At 33.4% G+C, this 17787-nt stretch overlaps 1 protein-coding gene across 3 annotated transcripts in view; it reads left to right on the top strand.

The window, feature by feature from the left end:
• stum (mechanosensory transduction mediator stumble) overlaps positions 1-17787 on the top strand; it is a 32497-nt gene extending 14710 nt beyond the window's left edge. For all 3 annotated transcript variants that reach the window (XM_087405242.1, XM_011058496.2, XM_087405243.1), the window contains 5 exons: positions 14448-14717; positions 15655-15907; positions 16381-16507; positions 16655-16849; positions 17253-17787. In XM_087405242.1, the coding sequence (XP_087261368.1) occupies positions 14448-14717; positions 15655-15907; positions 16381-16507; positions 16655-16849; positions 17253-17377 (970 nt within the window). In that variant the 3' untranslated portion in view covers positions 17378-17787. The remainder of the gene's footprint in view (positions 1-14447; positions 14718-15654; positions 15908-16380; positions 16508-16654; positions 16850-17252) is intronic.

A 17787-nucleotide genomic window follows, 5' to 3' on the forward strand; every position in this document is an offset into this window, starting at 1 on the left:
TACGCGTCGATTATTTGTCAGCTAATTATCTCATATTGTTTACGAATGTAAACATTTTTGCACGTGAATACATCGTCAAAGTATTCAGAGATACTTTATTTAAATATAACTTTTAAAAGCAGTTTCAAATAATCATGAAAGATCTTTTTATTTTATCTAATATGTGGAATTTTTGGATTTCAAATGAAATGAATATCTTACAATTTCTTAGTTATTTTTACGAAATGTTTTTATTAAAGTAATTTTTGATTGTACATCAAAGTGTACAGTCTTAATGAAAAATATAAATGCGCTTTTTAACTGCATTTCCTACATCTGAACTTTCTTCTTCTCTTTCTTCCTTCTCTTTTTTTCTACTGTACTTATAGCGACAGTTTGTTTTGTTTGAATTGTAATTAATTAAAGTGCAATTAATGTCAGATTAATAACACGCAGCTAAAGAATATATATTTATGTGCGCATGGGTGATTAATAACGTTAATTCATTATATGATAAATAGATATGCATTATTAAGCGTATTAAATATAATACATATAGAATACGTATTTACACGAATCTTTAATGAGAAGCAGACTGATGATTGTTGAATTTATAAATTTCTTAGTTTTGTACGAGTTGCATGATACACCGATTGAAGTGTATACGATTGAGTTTATCTGCTTCGCGTTATTTTTGCTCATGTAATCGATATAAAATTAAAGCTATTTGCCTTGTGGAAGCGTGATCTGGGTTGCGCTTCGAATGAATCGTGATCAGATCAGAAGATGAAATTTTTTCGGTTTGGACGGCACGAAAACGAGGCATCGCTCTTTATTAAATAAAAAACTTTCGTGACATGATTGTTTTATATCGAAAAGAATAGCAGTGACCGGAATTGCATCACCTTCTGAAACTTTTCAACTTTCACGTATAATTACTCTGACTCGATAGTCGATTCTAATTTTTCGCTAGAAAGAAACGTTCAAGAGAGCTACTTATTTGATTGCTGAAAGTTCTTCCTAAACTTTCTAGAAGACGAGAGTATTCTCGGTTGAGACAGTTGCATAAGCTATTTTTTAATTTATTTCTAAGCTCGAATCTTTATTTTTGTGAGTATCAAGTAACGATCTATAGAAATAATTAAAAATAATTCAAGTTGGATATAATTTATTACGAATTTAATGTAGGGTAACTCCGGTATATACGCCGCACCTATCAAAAACTTAATTTATTAAGTATTATTTACTATGTTTATAGTAAGCGAACTATATTATTATAGTAAAAACTTTGTACTGTCTACTATTATGAAAAAAATATTAGAAATCTGAAATATTTATTGTACGGCTCATGAAAAATTTACAAATAATGCATATAAATAAGACACAATAATTATAATGACACAATAATTTATAAAATGTGTTTATAAAGTTTTATTAAGGAATAAGAAATGGTAAATATATATGAAGTAGTAAATAATAATTACAATCTTCCTACATATATTACAAGTGTCACGACATGAGATACATATTTCATATAATGCATTTATTATACTTAGTGCACTGAATTCAATCTGCGCTCTTTATATACTTTGGGCATAAATCCCGTTTGCTAAAAATGCCGTATATCCCAAACAGATGGGATATACAAGATATACAACAAACTAAACAAAGAAAAGCAACGCACTTGTATTTTGCTACACAACATACTTTACTATTCCACTACACGTATGTATCACGAAATAACAATTAAATGTTTTACACGCCCTATAGTAATCATTTTATGTAGATTATAATTTATGATAGTATTACTTATTACAATGATAAATCGATTCAACTCACAATAATTTCATTAATATTAACAGTAAGAAATTAAAATTATAACACAATACTAATATAACATAAAGGCATGTAACAGAGAATAGCTGCGGGAAAATTATCTCCACAATTTTTTCTGACTTCTGCGGCGTAAATCCCAGCGCGGCGTATTTGCTGAAGTACCCTTTAAGTCAAATTGTATTTAATGTTCGCAAATTAAAAATACTGTAATAAATCTTCAAGATATTTTATCACACTTTTGGAACTCAATTAAATTGCGAGAATAAAATGAGTTTATAGTTCAATATATCTTATATACGATAAAACTTAAATTATAAAATTGGTCCCTTCCTTAGTTGAATGTTGCTATAATTCTGTACAATTTATCGCCTTTTAAAATATATATATATATAAGCCAATTCCATTTATCGCAATTTACCGATGTCTCATGCTCTAATCAAGTCTTATTACGACGACTGTATATCGAATTTCTGATAACTGTATATACACGGTAGATCGCGTCATTCGTTGTACTGTGTAGTATTGCAGTAATTTCACGGGTATCTCAAAGCAAATCGTAAGGCCGTTGCGCTACTGCGCAGTTATTTATTCATCGTTCCACGATGCTTCCAAGCTTGCTCCCCGTTTAGTGCTTCTCAAGACAAACTTACCGTTGAACTTAATTGCGATCGCGTGATTTAGGCAAATCCGAGTGACTCTTGATGAGATAATTAATTTTGGCATTTGATCTGTCGGTTAATTTATCTCATGTGGCCGCAAACATATTTCGCACGTCGTCAATCAATCAATCTTCCTTTTTCTCTTCTCAGAAAGCTAAAGACCGAGCAGATCGTATTACATACGTAAAAGCAGCAATTTTTGCAGTAATCTCGATCATTCTGACCGTAAAAAATGTGAGAAATACTTGAATTAAAAATTATATGGAATTCTCCTTTTAAATTATGAAATTATCAAGTTAATATAATAATTCTAAACGCTTTCTGTTTTTGTGCCATTTTTGTAGACATTATTTATATTAACGATACATATAACTATGATATACATATATAACGATTTCTCTTGACTGAGAGTTGACGTAAAATTTGCTCGAATGACAGAAACTCTCGAATAGTGAAGAATTTCTTGATTCTTCTTTTTGCCCTCCTTCGAGACTTTCTCGGCGTTTAGATCTGTATTATTTTTGTCCTGCCACATAAATAACATAAATTTCGCGGTTGCTAAATCCTCTTTATAAAAAAACATGTGTTGGTAAACACTTTGTATTTGCAAATGCTATATCAATTTGAACGCAGACTCGAAATTGGATCAGAAAATTAAATGCAATATCGTTTGTTTTAAAAAAATTTGAAAAGCTATTTTTTTCCTGTTGCATAAATTTCGAGAGAGCTAATCTTCTTTATAAAATCCTCTTTATCCTATTTTTAAACACGTAGTGTTCACAAATATCCACTCAAACGCCGACTCGAAATTGGACCAGAAAATTAAATGAAACATTTATTTTAAAAAAACTGAAAAACTATTTCTGTATTAGAAGATAATTTGGAAGTCCTTCGCAGATCGATTAGCAGGCGATTTTATTATTGTGGAATAAATATATGAGCGGTATCCGTGAAAAGACGTACGCGCTTCCGCAAAAAGTTTTCGCTTCGCCAGCTAAGACACGAACAGGCCAAGGAAGTTCCCGTCCTATCTACAGTCTCGCAAGATTCAAGAGTTCCTTCACCCCGGTTAGTTATAAACCTTCGGTTGAAGCGGCCGAGGTGTGTCTATCGATCGTGCTGGGATTTACATCGACGAGGGCTAGCTCAAGGGGATAATAAATTAGAATCTTCGAACCATCCTTCTTCGCCGTCATAATGGCTGCCCGTCCTGGGACAAGGCGCTTTAATAATAAAAATATCTATGACATTTATCCACCCGTCGACGCTCAAAATATATAAACGTAGTTAACGTCGATTATCGTTATTTCGCGATAATCACACAAATATTTGAAAAATTTAATTTGAAAATCGTCGTAAGATGAAATTATAACGTAATTGTGACCGGCTAATTTTAGATATTAAAGTAAAAATTGTATCGATCACGAAATATTATAATATTTCTAATACGTATTTATTTAATATATACTTAGGTATTTGAATTCTTAAATAATTTTACTAAAATTTTAGTTAAAAAATATAAGAATTAGAAAAATGTCAAATATTTTTTTATGATATCAAGATTTAGTTTATGCAAAAACGCTAAACATCTTTTTATCGATAAATTTTATTATTAAAATGTTAAATCAATTTTATAATGATCCCGATAAGGTTTTCAAAATTTAGTTTCACTCTCCCTTTGAATATAATCAGCTCATTTAGCATTTTCTTCCCCTCATTTTTGAAATTAGATTTGGATGAATAATTAATGAAGCTGCGCTAGATCTGAAGATACGTTGCACCTCATTCATTATTTATTTTATACATACGTTATACATCCATCTGCGTGTGCGGATCAATTAGGACATCGACAGCGATCAGTTCCTCAAAGTTGCGATCGCATTGAACTCGCGCATCTTGCGTTGCACAACCATTGTGAGCGATTATTATTCTCGTAAGTACATGGAGATTAAATTCTTTCTGCGCGAGAGAATCTCATGCCGTAATTTCGTGTGATATTATTACTGGCCACGTTACGTTCCAATGACTCACAAGACTGCAATAGCGTGACAGTGTTATAAATATTATTGCTATTAATGAGTATAACTTAATCTCGCAAAACAAATTCCGGAAGTTTTTAAAAATAATTGCATGCTTCGAGATCTCGTTGATTCGCGATACTTGAAACATGATATCCTTGAGAGCAAACGTTGCTATCAAAATAGTCTTCTGCACGGAAAGAACAATTTTGTTGAAGATAAAGATTTAAAAATAAATTATGTTGGATTATCTCTCTCCAGATAATTAAATAGCTTAAACTAGTTGCCAGAATGTAAAACTTTTTGTAACATTGCTTATCATTGTTGAATTTCCTAATTATTTTGATAATCAACAAAATTATTTTCAGATTTGTATGTATCTGAAGTTTTTGATATTTCAACATAATTATTCTTTTATGAAAGAATTTCACGAATTATACGAAATCATAAAATTTCTCTATCATATTTCTTTTAATTTCTTTCTCATGTGTGCAAGAATATTCGTTTCGCTTCTATAAAGCTTGCGTATATTTTGAAAGAACGCGTTATTTTGATATGAAAGAAATATTTTAAGTCAAAAAGAAAGTAAATTATCAAAGTTGTAAATTACTTCAAATCTATTATATTTATATCATGTATAAACACACACACACACACACACAGAGCCCAGACGACGAAGTGTAGGTTAATCGATGTATTCTATTCATGTATTCCATTACAGCTTAATTCATTTTCTTAATGACCCAGTATATACTTCAGAATACGCAATTTTATTATTGCTAATTACAGTATATTTCCATAATTTTAATTGTTAATAATTTTTTCATTTATTTAATACATTTTTCAAATCCATATTTTAATTCTGAACTATCTCATAAGAAATGTAGAAAATGTTTTCTGAAGTTATTTTAAACAATATATAAAAATATAAATAAAAGAAACAAATACTTTTATTTTACATCTCTTTGCTTTGAGAAATCATCACTTTTTTCTTTTCGAAGAAATACAATTTTGCCCAAAGAATTCGTTACATAAAAAAGTCAAGGATGTAAGTACGAAAGTCCATCTTTGTATCTAACGGTTGATCTCGCACGCGAGCCAACTCGCCCACGATCTCTCGTTGACTTTTGTTTTGTGGAACACTAAAACTTCTTTTTGTTACAAAGATACGTCGTGTCGTAGAAAATGCAATGCGCGATCGTTCATGACAAATATATGGCGTTCTATTTCTTTTATGAACCATTTCCTCCAAGTATTTTTCTACGACGTAAGAAAATAGAACGATCTACCGTATATCTTGTGACTAACCGTCCCAAATTAAGAACAGTCCCAAATTTTAACATCTCTTCGTCTCAAATTTTGTCCCAAATTAAAAACATGTGTGATTATAAATTCCCTCTTTTAAGTATAAAAATAATAAATGTAAAATAATAAATAAAAATAATAAGTGTGAAATATAATTTTCAACTAATATATGAAGAATATTATGATTTTTTATTTAAATAATCCAGATATTATTCATGAAATATATTTAGTATAGAAAAGTATAATTTTAAAAAATAAAATGTAATCTCGTAACTTGACGTAATTTTTGTTGTAATCACATGTGATGTTATATATTAAGTGTTACTAAGTTATTTACAAATATAATATTGTTTAAATATGATATTGTTTATGTATTTTGTTAACAATTATTAAACAAATGTCTATCTACCAAAATTTTATTACGATAATTAATATTGAATTTTTTTAAATGCACCTCTTTTTTTTCTTAAAGAATTGGTCATCTTATCGTATACCCTTTCTATATCGTTTGAATTTCCGTCACAAAGTTCATTTTTTTAACGATTGTTGAATGCGTTCGCATCGTAGTTTAGTTATGTTTTACATTTTTCAAAAGTTATCCATAATCAATCATGTAACTCTTTTGAAAACTAACGTTTCAAAAATAAATGCTTTTTTTACGTAATCGATTAGACTTCTACAAGTAAGAATCGATCATGGAAGTTTTACGTAACAGAAATGGTGTCTCCACTTTACATTGTATAAGAAGAATTGCTTTCATGAAAGCCAGATTATATCTGAAGAAAAATGGAACTAATTCGAGGTGGTAAGAAATAAAATGCAGAATCAACTTATCGGAGAGTGATTCGTCTAATTGAGAATGGCGGGGTAAACTGCTGACTACGAATTTGCACACTAATGGCATAATAGCCGCTAGATACTAAATCTCACTAGTAATTCACAGCGATATCTAAGCGATTAAATTACTATTCGCGGCAATTTTTATTCACTTTCTGTAGTACCCTTATATACAAATTGTTTCGAAGAATATTTTTTAAAACTTAAATAAACTTAATTTCAATAAAGATAAAAAATAAACAATAACATATCAATTAATATTTAAATTAGCAACTATTAAAATTCCCACCAATCATATTTTCTAACTTTTATTTAATCTTATATATTCCTCACATTAAAATAGTATCACTTTTATTTCTTCAATGGGATTATTATTCTTGTATATAAATCAAAAGAAGAAGAATAATAGTTACTAAGATATTACAGTATAATCAGATATTATGTATATATTCTTCTTTTTGACAAAAGTATTAAAATGTCTATTTCATGTATATTTCATTCTCGCTTTTGACTGCTATAGCAAGTAAGTCTATAAAGTGCACTCAAGAAAAATATATCTTGAGCATCTGCACAATTGAACCCAAGTAATTCATTCTCACAAAGTGGCCAGTAAAACACTACTCAGCTTTTGAGCTCAGCTTTCGCGCGGATCTTTTTCTTTTCTTCTACAAGTGCGACAATTGGCGAATTAGAGGAAGTGCTCTCGCGCAGGGCGGGCTTGGGTATCGTGGCTATAAAGAGAAACGAGAGCACACAGGCGAAGCGAGTGAAATACGGGTGGCACGGGTCGACCTTGGCCGCACGCGACGCGCCGCGACGCGCCGCGCCGCGACGCCTGGCCGGTCACTTGCCACGTTACGTCAATTTTCGGCCATGCCGCCCTCCCCCCACAGTAATCCCCTGCGATTTGTCCGTCGCGGCGATCTGCGTTCGGATCTGCTGGCACGTCCGGAAATGATAAGCGAATCTTTGATTGAGGCAATGATCGATCATTCGTTTAGCCACCATCTTTTCCTGCAATGTATATTATGTATTCAGGATAGTTTCTCCGTTTCATGAAAAGAAAGACTTCATCGAGACTGGCGGTGTTAAATAACCGCATAGGAGGATTAATGGATTCGAAAGAATGCGAACGAGGCAGCACGTGCTTTCGCATCACGCGATAATCCGATTTAGTTAGCTGATCCGCATCCGTTGAGTCATACGTAGTATGTTGAGAAATAATCGGACACAAGTATTTTTATACGTATCAAATGTAGATATTTATGGAAATGTGCGGCAAGTACGACGACAGATTGATTATTGCGCTATTAATTCTCGAACGACACACGTGGGTCATTCGTGTCCATGTATTTTCTAACATTCTTATTTCTCGTATACCTGCGCGCCTGTGGCCTCAACTTTTTTTCCAACATCTACATAGCAGAATAATTTAGTAGAAACTTTAAAGAACATGTGTGAATTTTTACAGAATTTTTCGAGAATTTTTGCAGAAGAGTCTTAAAATCAAGTCGGACACAAATGACTCATGTGTGCGGTTCGAAGATGCTGAAAATAAAAGGCCGATTCTGTAACTCTTAATGACAGTCATTAATGTTGATGTACAAATATTATGTAGAGTAAAAAAGCTGTGCAATGATATCAACGACTGTCATTAAGAGTTACAGAATCAGCTCCTAGTGCTGTTTGAGGGTTGATTCTCTATTTAAATTACAATACATTACATTTTGTGGGATTTAGATTTTGGCAAATACTCGTTTGCACGTTTTGAGAAAAAAAATCTGTTTTAAAATTCTAATTTTAATCAGAAGCTATGATAACAAATACATTTTTAATATGATCCGACACCTTTCGTGTCCTTCTGATCATCGTGTCGACTTTTCTACTGAAATTGTAATTTTTCCGAGAAAAACATAATAATAAAAATATAATTTTTTATTTTATTTAAAAGAAACGAAAAAATTTGCAAAAATTATACCGTTTCTTTTAAATTATTAATATTATTAGTATAATTAATACTTATTATACGTTTCTTTATAATTGTATGCATGGTGATTCAATTACTTCGTCCTGGGTAAACCATTAATTTCAATACGATCGCACGTGATTCGCCTTTGCTTTATTAACGTACGCTTGCATTTTTTTTTATGCAAACCAGCAGGCCATTTCCCACAATTCGACATAATTGACCCGTTCAGATTCTCGATAACGCGCGGGAAACGTTCACGGTATATATATCGTGTAATCCAAGAATATTACATGCGGGAATGCGTTATTAAAGATCGAGCGAAACAAATTTCAATGTGATTTGCATATACATTTACCTCCTTCTGATCCTCGTTCTTTCGTTACCTTTGCTCCTTTCCAGTTCAGTTTAATTGCATCTTCCTTATCCTTGTAACTAACAACGAAATATATATGTCAGGAAGGTGCACCAATTTGCAATATTGATAGATATAGGGAAGAATTTTTTAAAATAAAGCGTTTAAAATTGAAATATCTTTCATTGTAAACATTTGTTTTGCAAAAATGCTTTAAACGTAAACATGTTGAACATTGTTGTTAAACTTTTTACAGTGAAGCGAGTTACAATATAAGCAGAACTGAATGTTTAAATTTGCATGTTGCGTGGCTTTATTGTTTAAAACGCGTGACGTTTACAATTTATCTGCGTAAAAACATTAATATACATATTCGAAATAAGCTCTCTCTCTCTCTCTCTCTCTCTCTCTCTCTCTCTCTCTCTCTCTCTTCCGATGGAATTGAATACCTCAATTACAATTCTCTTTCCTCTCCGGTCACATCCCTCTCGCGAGCATTGGTTAAATTAATATTAATCGATGCAAAAACTATTTTTAATCTGTAGACGGCACTGTGCGAGCTATAAATAAACGAAATCCACACGCATTTTTATATTTGCATGCCGCGGCAGTTAGGCGCACGAAATTGCAGGCGGTTTGCATTATTAATTCGTTTGCATTAACAATTCGTGAATTTCGTCGGAGAGTAACGAGTAGATTATATTACTGATAAATATGCTTTTACGTTAAGACTGAACATATCAGTATCCTACTTCTCTTTTTTCCCTACGTTATTATTAATGTCAGAAATTCATATCTTTCAGTGGGATCGTTAAATGAAAAGTTTCGCTTAATAACATGTTAAGAAAAATTCATTTCGGACCTTTAACGCATATTTATTAACGTGAGCGAGTTTGATAACGATGTGAAAAGCTCTCCCGTTATTTCCGAGCACAATATAATACTGAAAAATATGCTCCAAATTGCGAACAAGCGTATAACGTTTTATTACTAACGATCTGTCACGCTTGTTCATTTATTAATTTTGCTTGTCACGCTGCTATCGCAATTCAAATATACTTTTGGAATGTCACAAAATTTATAAGTCACGTATTTTTTATCGCTATCAATTTCTGCCAAACTGAATAAATTGATTGAACGTGCTCGTGAGACGAAATATTGTTAATTTTTATTCAACAACGATCCGTTTGTTTTGACGAAAGTTTTCTAATGCGATTAATATCTCACTTATTATTATTGAGATACATTAATGGGGTCAGTCATGCGTGTCGTAATCACCACTTAATCACTTGCCCTTCCCGCTCTTTTGTGAACTCTGTTTATGTGCGTAAAGAAATTTCTGAGGTTGTTCTCGTTACATTTATGCGACACGGCACGTAGCCGCCGTTTTACAAGGCAATGCGACGAGCTGTTGCAGCTTTGTTATAACGACAGTTATTACAATTTGTGCGAATGATAATTCGCGCGACACGAAACAATTGCTGTAGATATGAAGTATGGCATTCATTTCACTGCGCCCGAGTCTACCTTTTGAAAAAAGCCGATTTGCATGCAATCCGATAGCAAACGCTACGCCAGATCCTTTTTATTATATCACTCGTTTGCTACAACAACGACAGACTCAAAATTTTTCAGAAAATAAGTTTGAATGCTTTGAATTATTAAAATTTTATAATATTAATTGTAAGATACAATTTTGATGCAATAATTGATTATAAAATAAAAGTATGTTCTTCCTTTGTGTTTCTTTATTTTATAAATAACTTAAAAGAGACAATTTTTTAATCACGTTATTAGCAAACGAGTGATATCTCTTCTAAGCATTTTGTTTTAAATTTTTAAACAAATTTTATTCATACAATAAAAAAATGTTTTTGGTCCTATTTCTAATTTTAATGTTGCTTTTTGTTTGTATTAATAGATTAATGCTGCAACTGATGCCGCGCATATATTATTCTTTAATTAAAAAAATTCCTAAGAACATTTTGTTTTAATCCTACAAGTCTTATAATTATTAGGTGTTGGAATTAATTCGTAGCGTTTTTTAATGAAAGAATGTTATTTATTTCACATGAGCATTAAAAAATACATTAATGAAAGTACTTCCCATCACTTGTAAAACGCTACGAATTAATTCCAACACCTAATAAATGTTCTAACATTAGATTCATCACGATCTTTGATGCTATATCCAGAATCACTAGAGACTAGAGATTCAACAAAGAAAATGAGGAAACAAAAAAATAGCGAAAATTAGCTCGCATTATTCCCGAACACAATGTGCGCGTTGTTGCGGTAACGCGCTCGAGATCGCGATCTGACCGATTAATTAAATTACGGAGAACGCTCGTTGAGCAATGCCTTAGTTAAGGCGAATTTCATTCATTTACAAGGTGCATCCTCCGGAGACCGATCGGAAACCTCTGAAAGAAGACGCTCTGATTCCCAAGATAATCCGCGCGCGAGTTTTTTTTCTGGGATTCTCTGCTCTCGTTAGTGGCGAAATTACAGGGGAAAGTGTTCGGCATGGCACAAAATTACCCACATCGAAGTAGATCGCGGTATTTGCGCTTTAATGACACTGAATTTTGCGCAAACTTTCCGCCGCTTTTGCCACCCCCTCCCCTCCCCCCCTCATCTTTGTTCCCTCCGCCGCCATGCCTCTTTAATCAGCGGCGCAAATGGTGGAATACGAACTTTCAGACATGTGCAACTTTTAATGGTTTTGTCGAGCGTGTCGTGAATCATGATCCTATATAATCGTCCAACCAGCGTGCTTTTACTGAGTTAATCCTTTTTAGGGCGGATAACTTTTTGAAGCCTCCCTTTTTGGAGGAGCGTGATAGTTTATTTTGTCGTAATAATGTGGGCGAGAAATTTTTGAATTTAATTCCTTGAAGCTGCGGGAATGTAAAATAGAAATATGAAAAATAAAATATAATAAATATATTCTTATGTTAACAACAAATTTCAATAATCGATAAACAAAGTGCATAAAAAAGTAGATAATTATATGCAGAAAATAAATTATTAAATTCATGTAATAAAATATCTTGTAATCTCTCGTGAAAAATGGATTTTTTTAAATGTTCGTAAAATATTTCTCGTGAAAATGCATTGAACTGACGTAACAAAATTTATTGGAGTATGCCGAGCGTCGTTTTTCGCACAATTTTTTCAGCGCATAATAGCATAATATTCTTTGTCACGAATCGGCGACAGAAGCTGGCTGTTAATATTTTACTGTTTACCAATACTTATCTATCGGTTTACGATCGCGATTTATAACTGCCCTCGTGGCAGTTGGTAAGAAATCTTGTTCCTCGAAAAAATCAATTCTTTTTTCTTAGATTAAAAAAAAATGTCAAAAATTGAATATAATGTAAAATAAATAATTAAGACAAAATAGAAGATTAAAAAATATGTATATTGAAAGAATTTACATTGAAAGAATTAAATTTTAATACATATTTCTTTGAATAAGTAAATATTTATTTACAGTAAACAAATATTTAATCAATAAAAAGAAATAGTTAAATTGAACTAATAGTCTTGTATCAAATAAATAAATGTTTACTTAAAATGGTAAAAACAAATATTTATTAAAATTCATTTTTTTTCAATATAAGCAAACGTATTACAATTTATAACAATCTAGAGTAAAAATTAAAAAAAAAAATATATATATATATATAGCTGTTATAAACGACATGTAATATTATACATTTTTATTATACATTTTTGTTGCAAGACTTTCTTCCTGAAATATTTTCAATGTCATTTGTCTGTTATTAGTAAGATATATATATATGTATATATATTCAGAAAAATATTTTACATTTTTTATCGCGGAAGATAAATATTGTCGTCACTTGGGAGTCTTCCAACTTTGTACGCGCGAACGAGTATGATCGTAACTCTAAAATAAGCTCATAATCAATCCAACAGCAACTGGCCTCCTTTCGATCAGCGAAAGTGCTCGCTACCCCCTTAAGGGTTAAGGTAACGACGAATTACAAGCGCGGCTTTAATGCCGTGCACCCACCGACACGCGCGTCGCGACGCTACGCGTCCCGGGGAGAAAATCGGCCGCGGCCGCCTTGAAAACCGGCCGGTTAAGGTAAAGAACTTCGTGTCGCGCGTATCGATTTCGCGGTCAGTTAGTCGGCCAGCTCGCGGGATCGGGGGTTGGAAACGTGAAGGGAAGGTTGAAAATCTTTGCGTGACCGGTCGTGGCCGGCCTCGCACCCTCGCACCCTCGCCCTGCCACCCTCGTCGGCCACGTCCTGCCGCGACTGCGGCACCCGCAATCACTGACCGAAGTCACTGGAGACTGGCCGCCGGTGATGGCCGCTCGTTGACTTACGAATCGCTGTCGTGCTTTTATTTCCGCCCTCATCAATCCTCGCGATCGTCCTCGTGCTCGATCTCCCGGCCACTCTCGGGCGGTTTAATCTTCGCCGATGTTTCTGCTTGTCTCCGCGTGGGCCTGCCGTCGGAGTGCTTATCGCGAGTTCGAGATCGGCGATCGTGTCATCGACGTTCACCGATCACTTCCGGAAAAGTTCTTAAAAGGTGATTCTCCATCCTGTGAAGCTGTTGCGTGTAGGTAAGGAGTTTTCTTGATTGCGATTGCGTGCGCGGACAGAAGGATGGGACCTGCGCGGCTTTGAGGTGCACCGTGGCTTTGGTATGAGTAAGGATTTTGTGTTACGATTAGCCTCATGTGAGGAATCTTCCGTTCTTTGTCGATTGTGGTTTGGCCTGAGAGTGGGCACCCTGAGTCACGAAACGCGTTTCGCTAGTAAATAGGGATTTGCATTTTTAAATGCGCCCTTATGTACGATGCTTGTAATTTCTATTTACTTGTAGTTGTTGTCTATTTTAAAATATTTGAAAATATTGACGTATAAACTAATATTTACTATTTAAAAAAGACTGTGAGTTTCATGTAAAATTTGCGCCTTTAAGTAAATCTAAATATTACGTTGCGAGAATAATTCGCTCCTTGAGAAATCTAGTTAACGTAATCAATACTCTTTCTGATATTACTATACATTTTACATATGACTCATATGTATGTATACAGGTGTATGTAGGTGCTAATAGTCTATGCAGCTAATGTAGAATCGATAATAATCTTTCAGGAATAAATTGCCAGACATTAACGCTGCATAAAGTAAATTAAACGAGAAATCATATATTAACATTTCATCATTTTTATTTTAAGGATTTTCTTTCTTATTTAGGAAAAATTATTTAACGTATAATTCTAAATGTATATTATAATTCTGTACTCTATCAAGAATTATCTATATATGTATATATATTTATTCCTGCCTGAATATTTCGAAATAATAAACATATGCCATTATATAAATTAATTTACGATTTAAGTGATCAGTTATTCAAATTAAATGTACGCACATTTTATTTCTTAGCTTAGTCTAAAAAAAAACAATAAATAATGACGTGGACTGATTTTGTCGCAGTGTCCTGGCATCCAGTAACGAGAAGCAAAGCGATAATAAAAAATTGTGGGCACGTTGGGGAAGATCCTTAAGTCAATACTGCAAGTGCTGCTCCGGTATGAGGTGTCTCGCTTGCCGCAGGGATCCCAAGGGTCTCCTATGGACCAGAAATCAAGGGAGGACAACGGTGATCAACGATATCTCGCCGCCTGTTGCAACCCCCGTGCTCGATGCACCGCCGTCTACAACAAATGCGTTGTCGTGCTGGTCGAAATTGAAGGCGCGATGCAGGTATCGTTTAAAGATTTGAATTTCACACGATCAAGCACCACGTTCTCGTCACACCGAATAATAATGACATTCGCGTCATGTAGGGTAATAAGATACAATTTCGAACCTGGTACAATTCCGAATGAAATAAAATAATCCAAGTTTTTCGAGATTCAATTGATCTCATTAGAATATTGAAAGGAAACCAAACAGGAAAAAATTAAACTTAGACTTAGAAAATTGGATTGAAATTTTATTTCGTTTAGAATTATATAACGTTCGAAATTGTATCATCTTATCCTACAAATAGAATATTAAGTATTATTATATCAAGAGAATAGAACATTTTTAGGGGCAAATAAAAATGACGTGATAAAAATAGGAAATTTACGTCAGAAAAAAAGTAATTCTCTGTAAAAGTATCACGCGCGAAGATATGCCATCGTACTGATTTTTAGTTTCACTTGGATCATTCTTCAACTTGTTATCTTTACTTAATGTTAGTTACAAACTTACGTACTTCCAGAACTTTTTGGATGTTTGGAAACTCGATTTCTTGTAATTTTTCTTTGCTTTGTATATATCTTTCCTTTTCTGTATTATGCTCTTTGCTAAACTTTGCTATTACATATTTACATTTTCCGTTTCTAGATTTCCTATCAGCGCCAGTTGTTCGATTGTTGGAAATCTTTCAGTTTTAGAATACTCAAACGCTTTTCGTTAAATATTCTCATCAAAATTTATATTCCAAAAGAGACATTTTCACAAATTTTCAAGACGTTTTTAAAAAAGCGACGCGATGATTTAAAAAAAAATCACGTCACTTCTCGAATTTTTAAACTTTTACGATTTATTTATCATGTTATCGAATTACTTATTGTTAGAGTTACTGCGAGTTTTGAAAGAATTTTGGGGATTTGCAAATTTTTAATCGTGCCATGAAACGTTTTACTGACAGATGCGTTCGTACGAAAGATCGAGGATCTTTATCTTTGCGAGAGAGACTACGAGAGCTCAAATGTTGTACGAGAAAATCGAGGATCGCCCCTGCCGAGCCTACCGTTTGCTGTCCGCCTGAGAGAAGATGCGGTGTGCTCTGCCGTCGTGCATTTAGCTGTTGCAAATGCAGCTGCAAACGCGCGGAACAACGCACAAAAAATACACGTGCCAAGCACAGTCTTACGAGCGTGGCTCCGCCACCTTTATCGGAGGTACATAGATACTTTTTATTGAAATAAAAATTATTACATCGAACAAGACAAATCGACACTTTGCATCCTTTCAATTTTTAAACTTTTTATTCGCAGTTTGTTCGATCTTTGAAAGTATAGTTTCAGTTTTAGAATTTTCTTAAAATATTATCATTTAAAGTATTTATTTTTCTGCAAAAAGTTATAATTGTTTAAAGATATCACAAAAATGGTAATTATGATTTTAATAATACAAAAACTATAATATCGTTTTTTGAAGTTTTTTATTTTATTACTTTTAAACAACTTTACGTGGGAGAGGCTTATATAAAACGAAGATATAGAAAGTTTCGAACCGGGTGAATCAATATTTTTTAAGTAATTGTCTTGTAGGAGGTGCAACACGTTAATCCACATGGCAAAGATAACAATTTAGAAATCATTTCTAGATAGTTTTTCTTATTTATGTATAAACTCGATGTGTAATGTCGTAGGAATCGAAGTCTAAGATACCGGATGTCCTGGTAGAACATAATTCTGTCATGCGAGGCGCCATTCCTTGTCTGCCGGTCCCTCTCGCCTGGTTTTGCCTAGTATGGAATTTCCTACTACCCGGCACTGGTACGATTAATTTAAACATTAATATCAATGTCTCTCGAAAGCAAAGTGTTCCATTGAGAAGCCATTATCGATTTTCTAAATATTCAAGTGGTTTATCCCTTACACAATCAGTATTCCCTCTTTGATAATTTAATTGAATTCGCTTAGGAACCGTTTGGAGTGGCCTGTTCAATTTGTGCACTGGACAGCCAAGATTTTCCGCCGTCGCTGGAATGAGATCGCGACTTGGTGCATTGATTGTCAATCTCATCGTGGGCGTGGGCCAAATGTTTACCGTTCTGTTCTGTCTCGTCGGATGGGGCTGGAGCATTTGGTGGGGCGTCACTATGGTCCGCTTAGCTAGTAAGCATTCTGTGATAGCTTAAATAAAACTAGCTACTGAATTACTAGACAAAAGTATTCGAAAGTTATTCACAATAAGCAAATTACCTAAAACTATTTTATTATATAAAATAACACTCTACATCTAATTTGTTTACGATTATGTGAGATTTTTTGAAGAGATTAAGAATTATTTTTTTCGAAAATATATATTTTTTTTAATATTACTTTATTGTTGAGAAAAAAAGGGGTCAATTTATTTAAAATTGATCGGGAATGATTTCTAAAGAATTATTATCGTTTGATTTGTTGAACTATTAATTTATGCTTTTTATAATCTAGATAAAGTTTTTAATTTAAAAACAGACTAGAATGTAATAAAATTTCACAATGACGCGACATATAAAACGACATTAAATTACAGGGAAATACAAGCGATTCAAGATTTCGGAAGCCACTAACAATGATCTTGAGAGAGGGGGTGAGTCAGCTGCCCTCCCTCCTGGCGTGCCGAGTCAAGCCCTGCGAGGGATGGAGAGGGCACGATGATGCATTTTTTAATAAAGAGGAGAGCGCGACCGTCCTCCGATTATCTAAAGATATTTTGTATCTCATCCGACAAGTCTTCGCGTTTCGCTTAATCGTTCCGAGTTAAAGATTATCGAATAAAACTATTACTAACGCGAATATAAGCATCTTGTACAAACGGTTATATATATATTTGTGAAGACGATATATACATATATTTGTGAAGACAGTCGAATTGTGAATTAGTCGATAAGAACTTTCCTCGGTTACGATAAAGAGGGGAGATTAATTAAAAAACTTGCGACAATATGCTAAACCGTACGAAAAGTTCGACATTGAAAAAGGCTGTAAATTATTAAAACGGTACCTTTGTCTCGTGCCTTTTTTCTTCCAACATATTTATTCCTCGTTATTCTTGAAAGAAAGGAAAA

This window comes from Acromyrmex echinatior, chromosome 4, assembly GCF_024713525.1.
Source record: "Acromyrmex echinatior isolate Ae372 chromosome 4, ASM2471352v2, whole genome shotgun sequence".
In the NCBI taxonomy this organism is placed as follows: Eukaryota; Metazoa; Arthropoda; class Insecta; order Hymenoptera; family Formicidae; genus Acromyrmex; species Acromyrmex echinatior.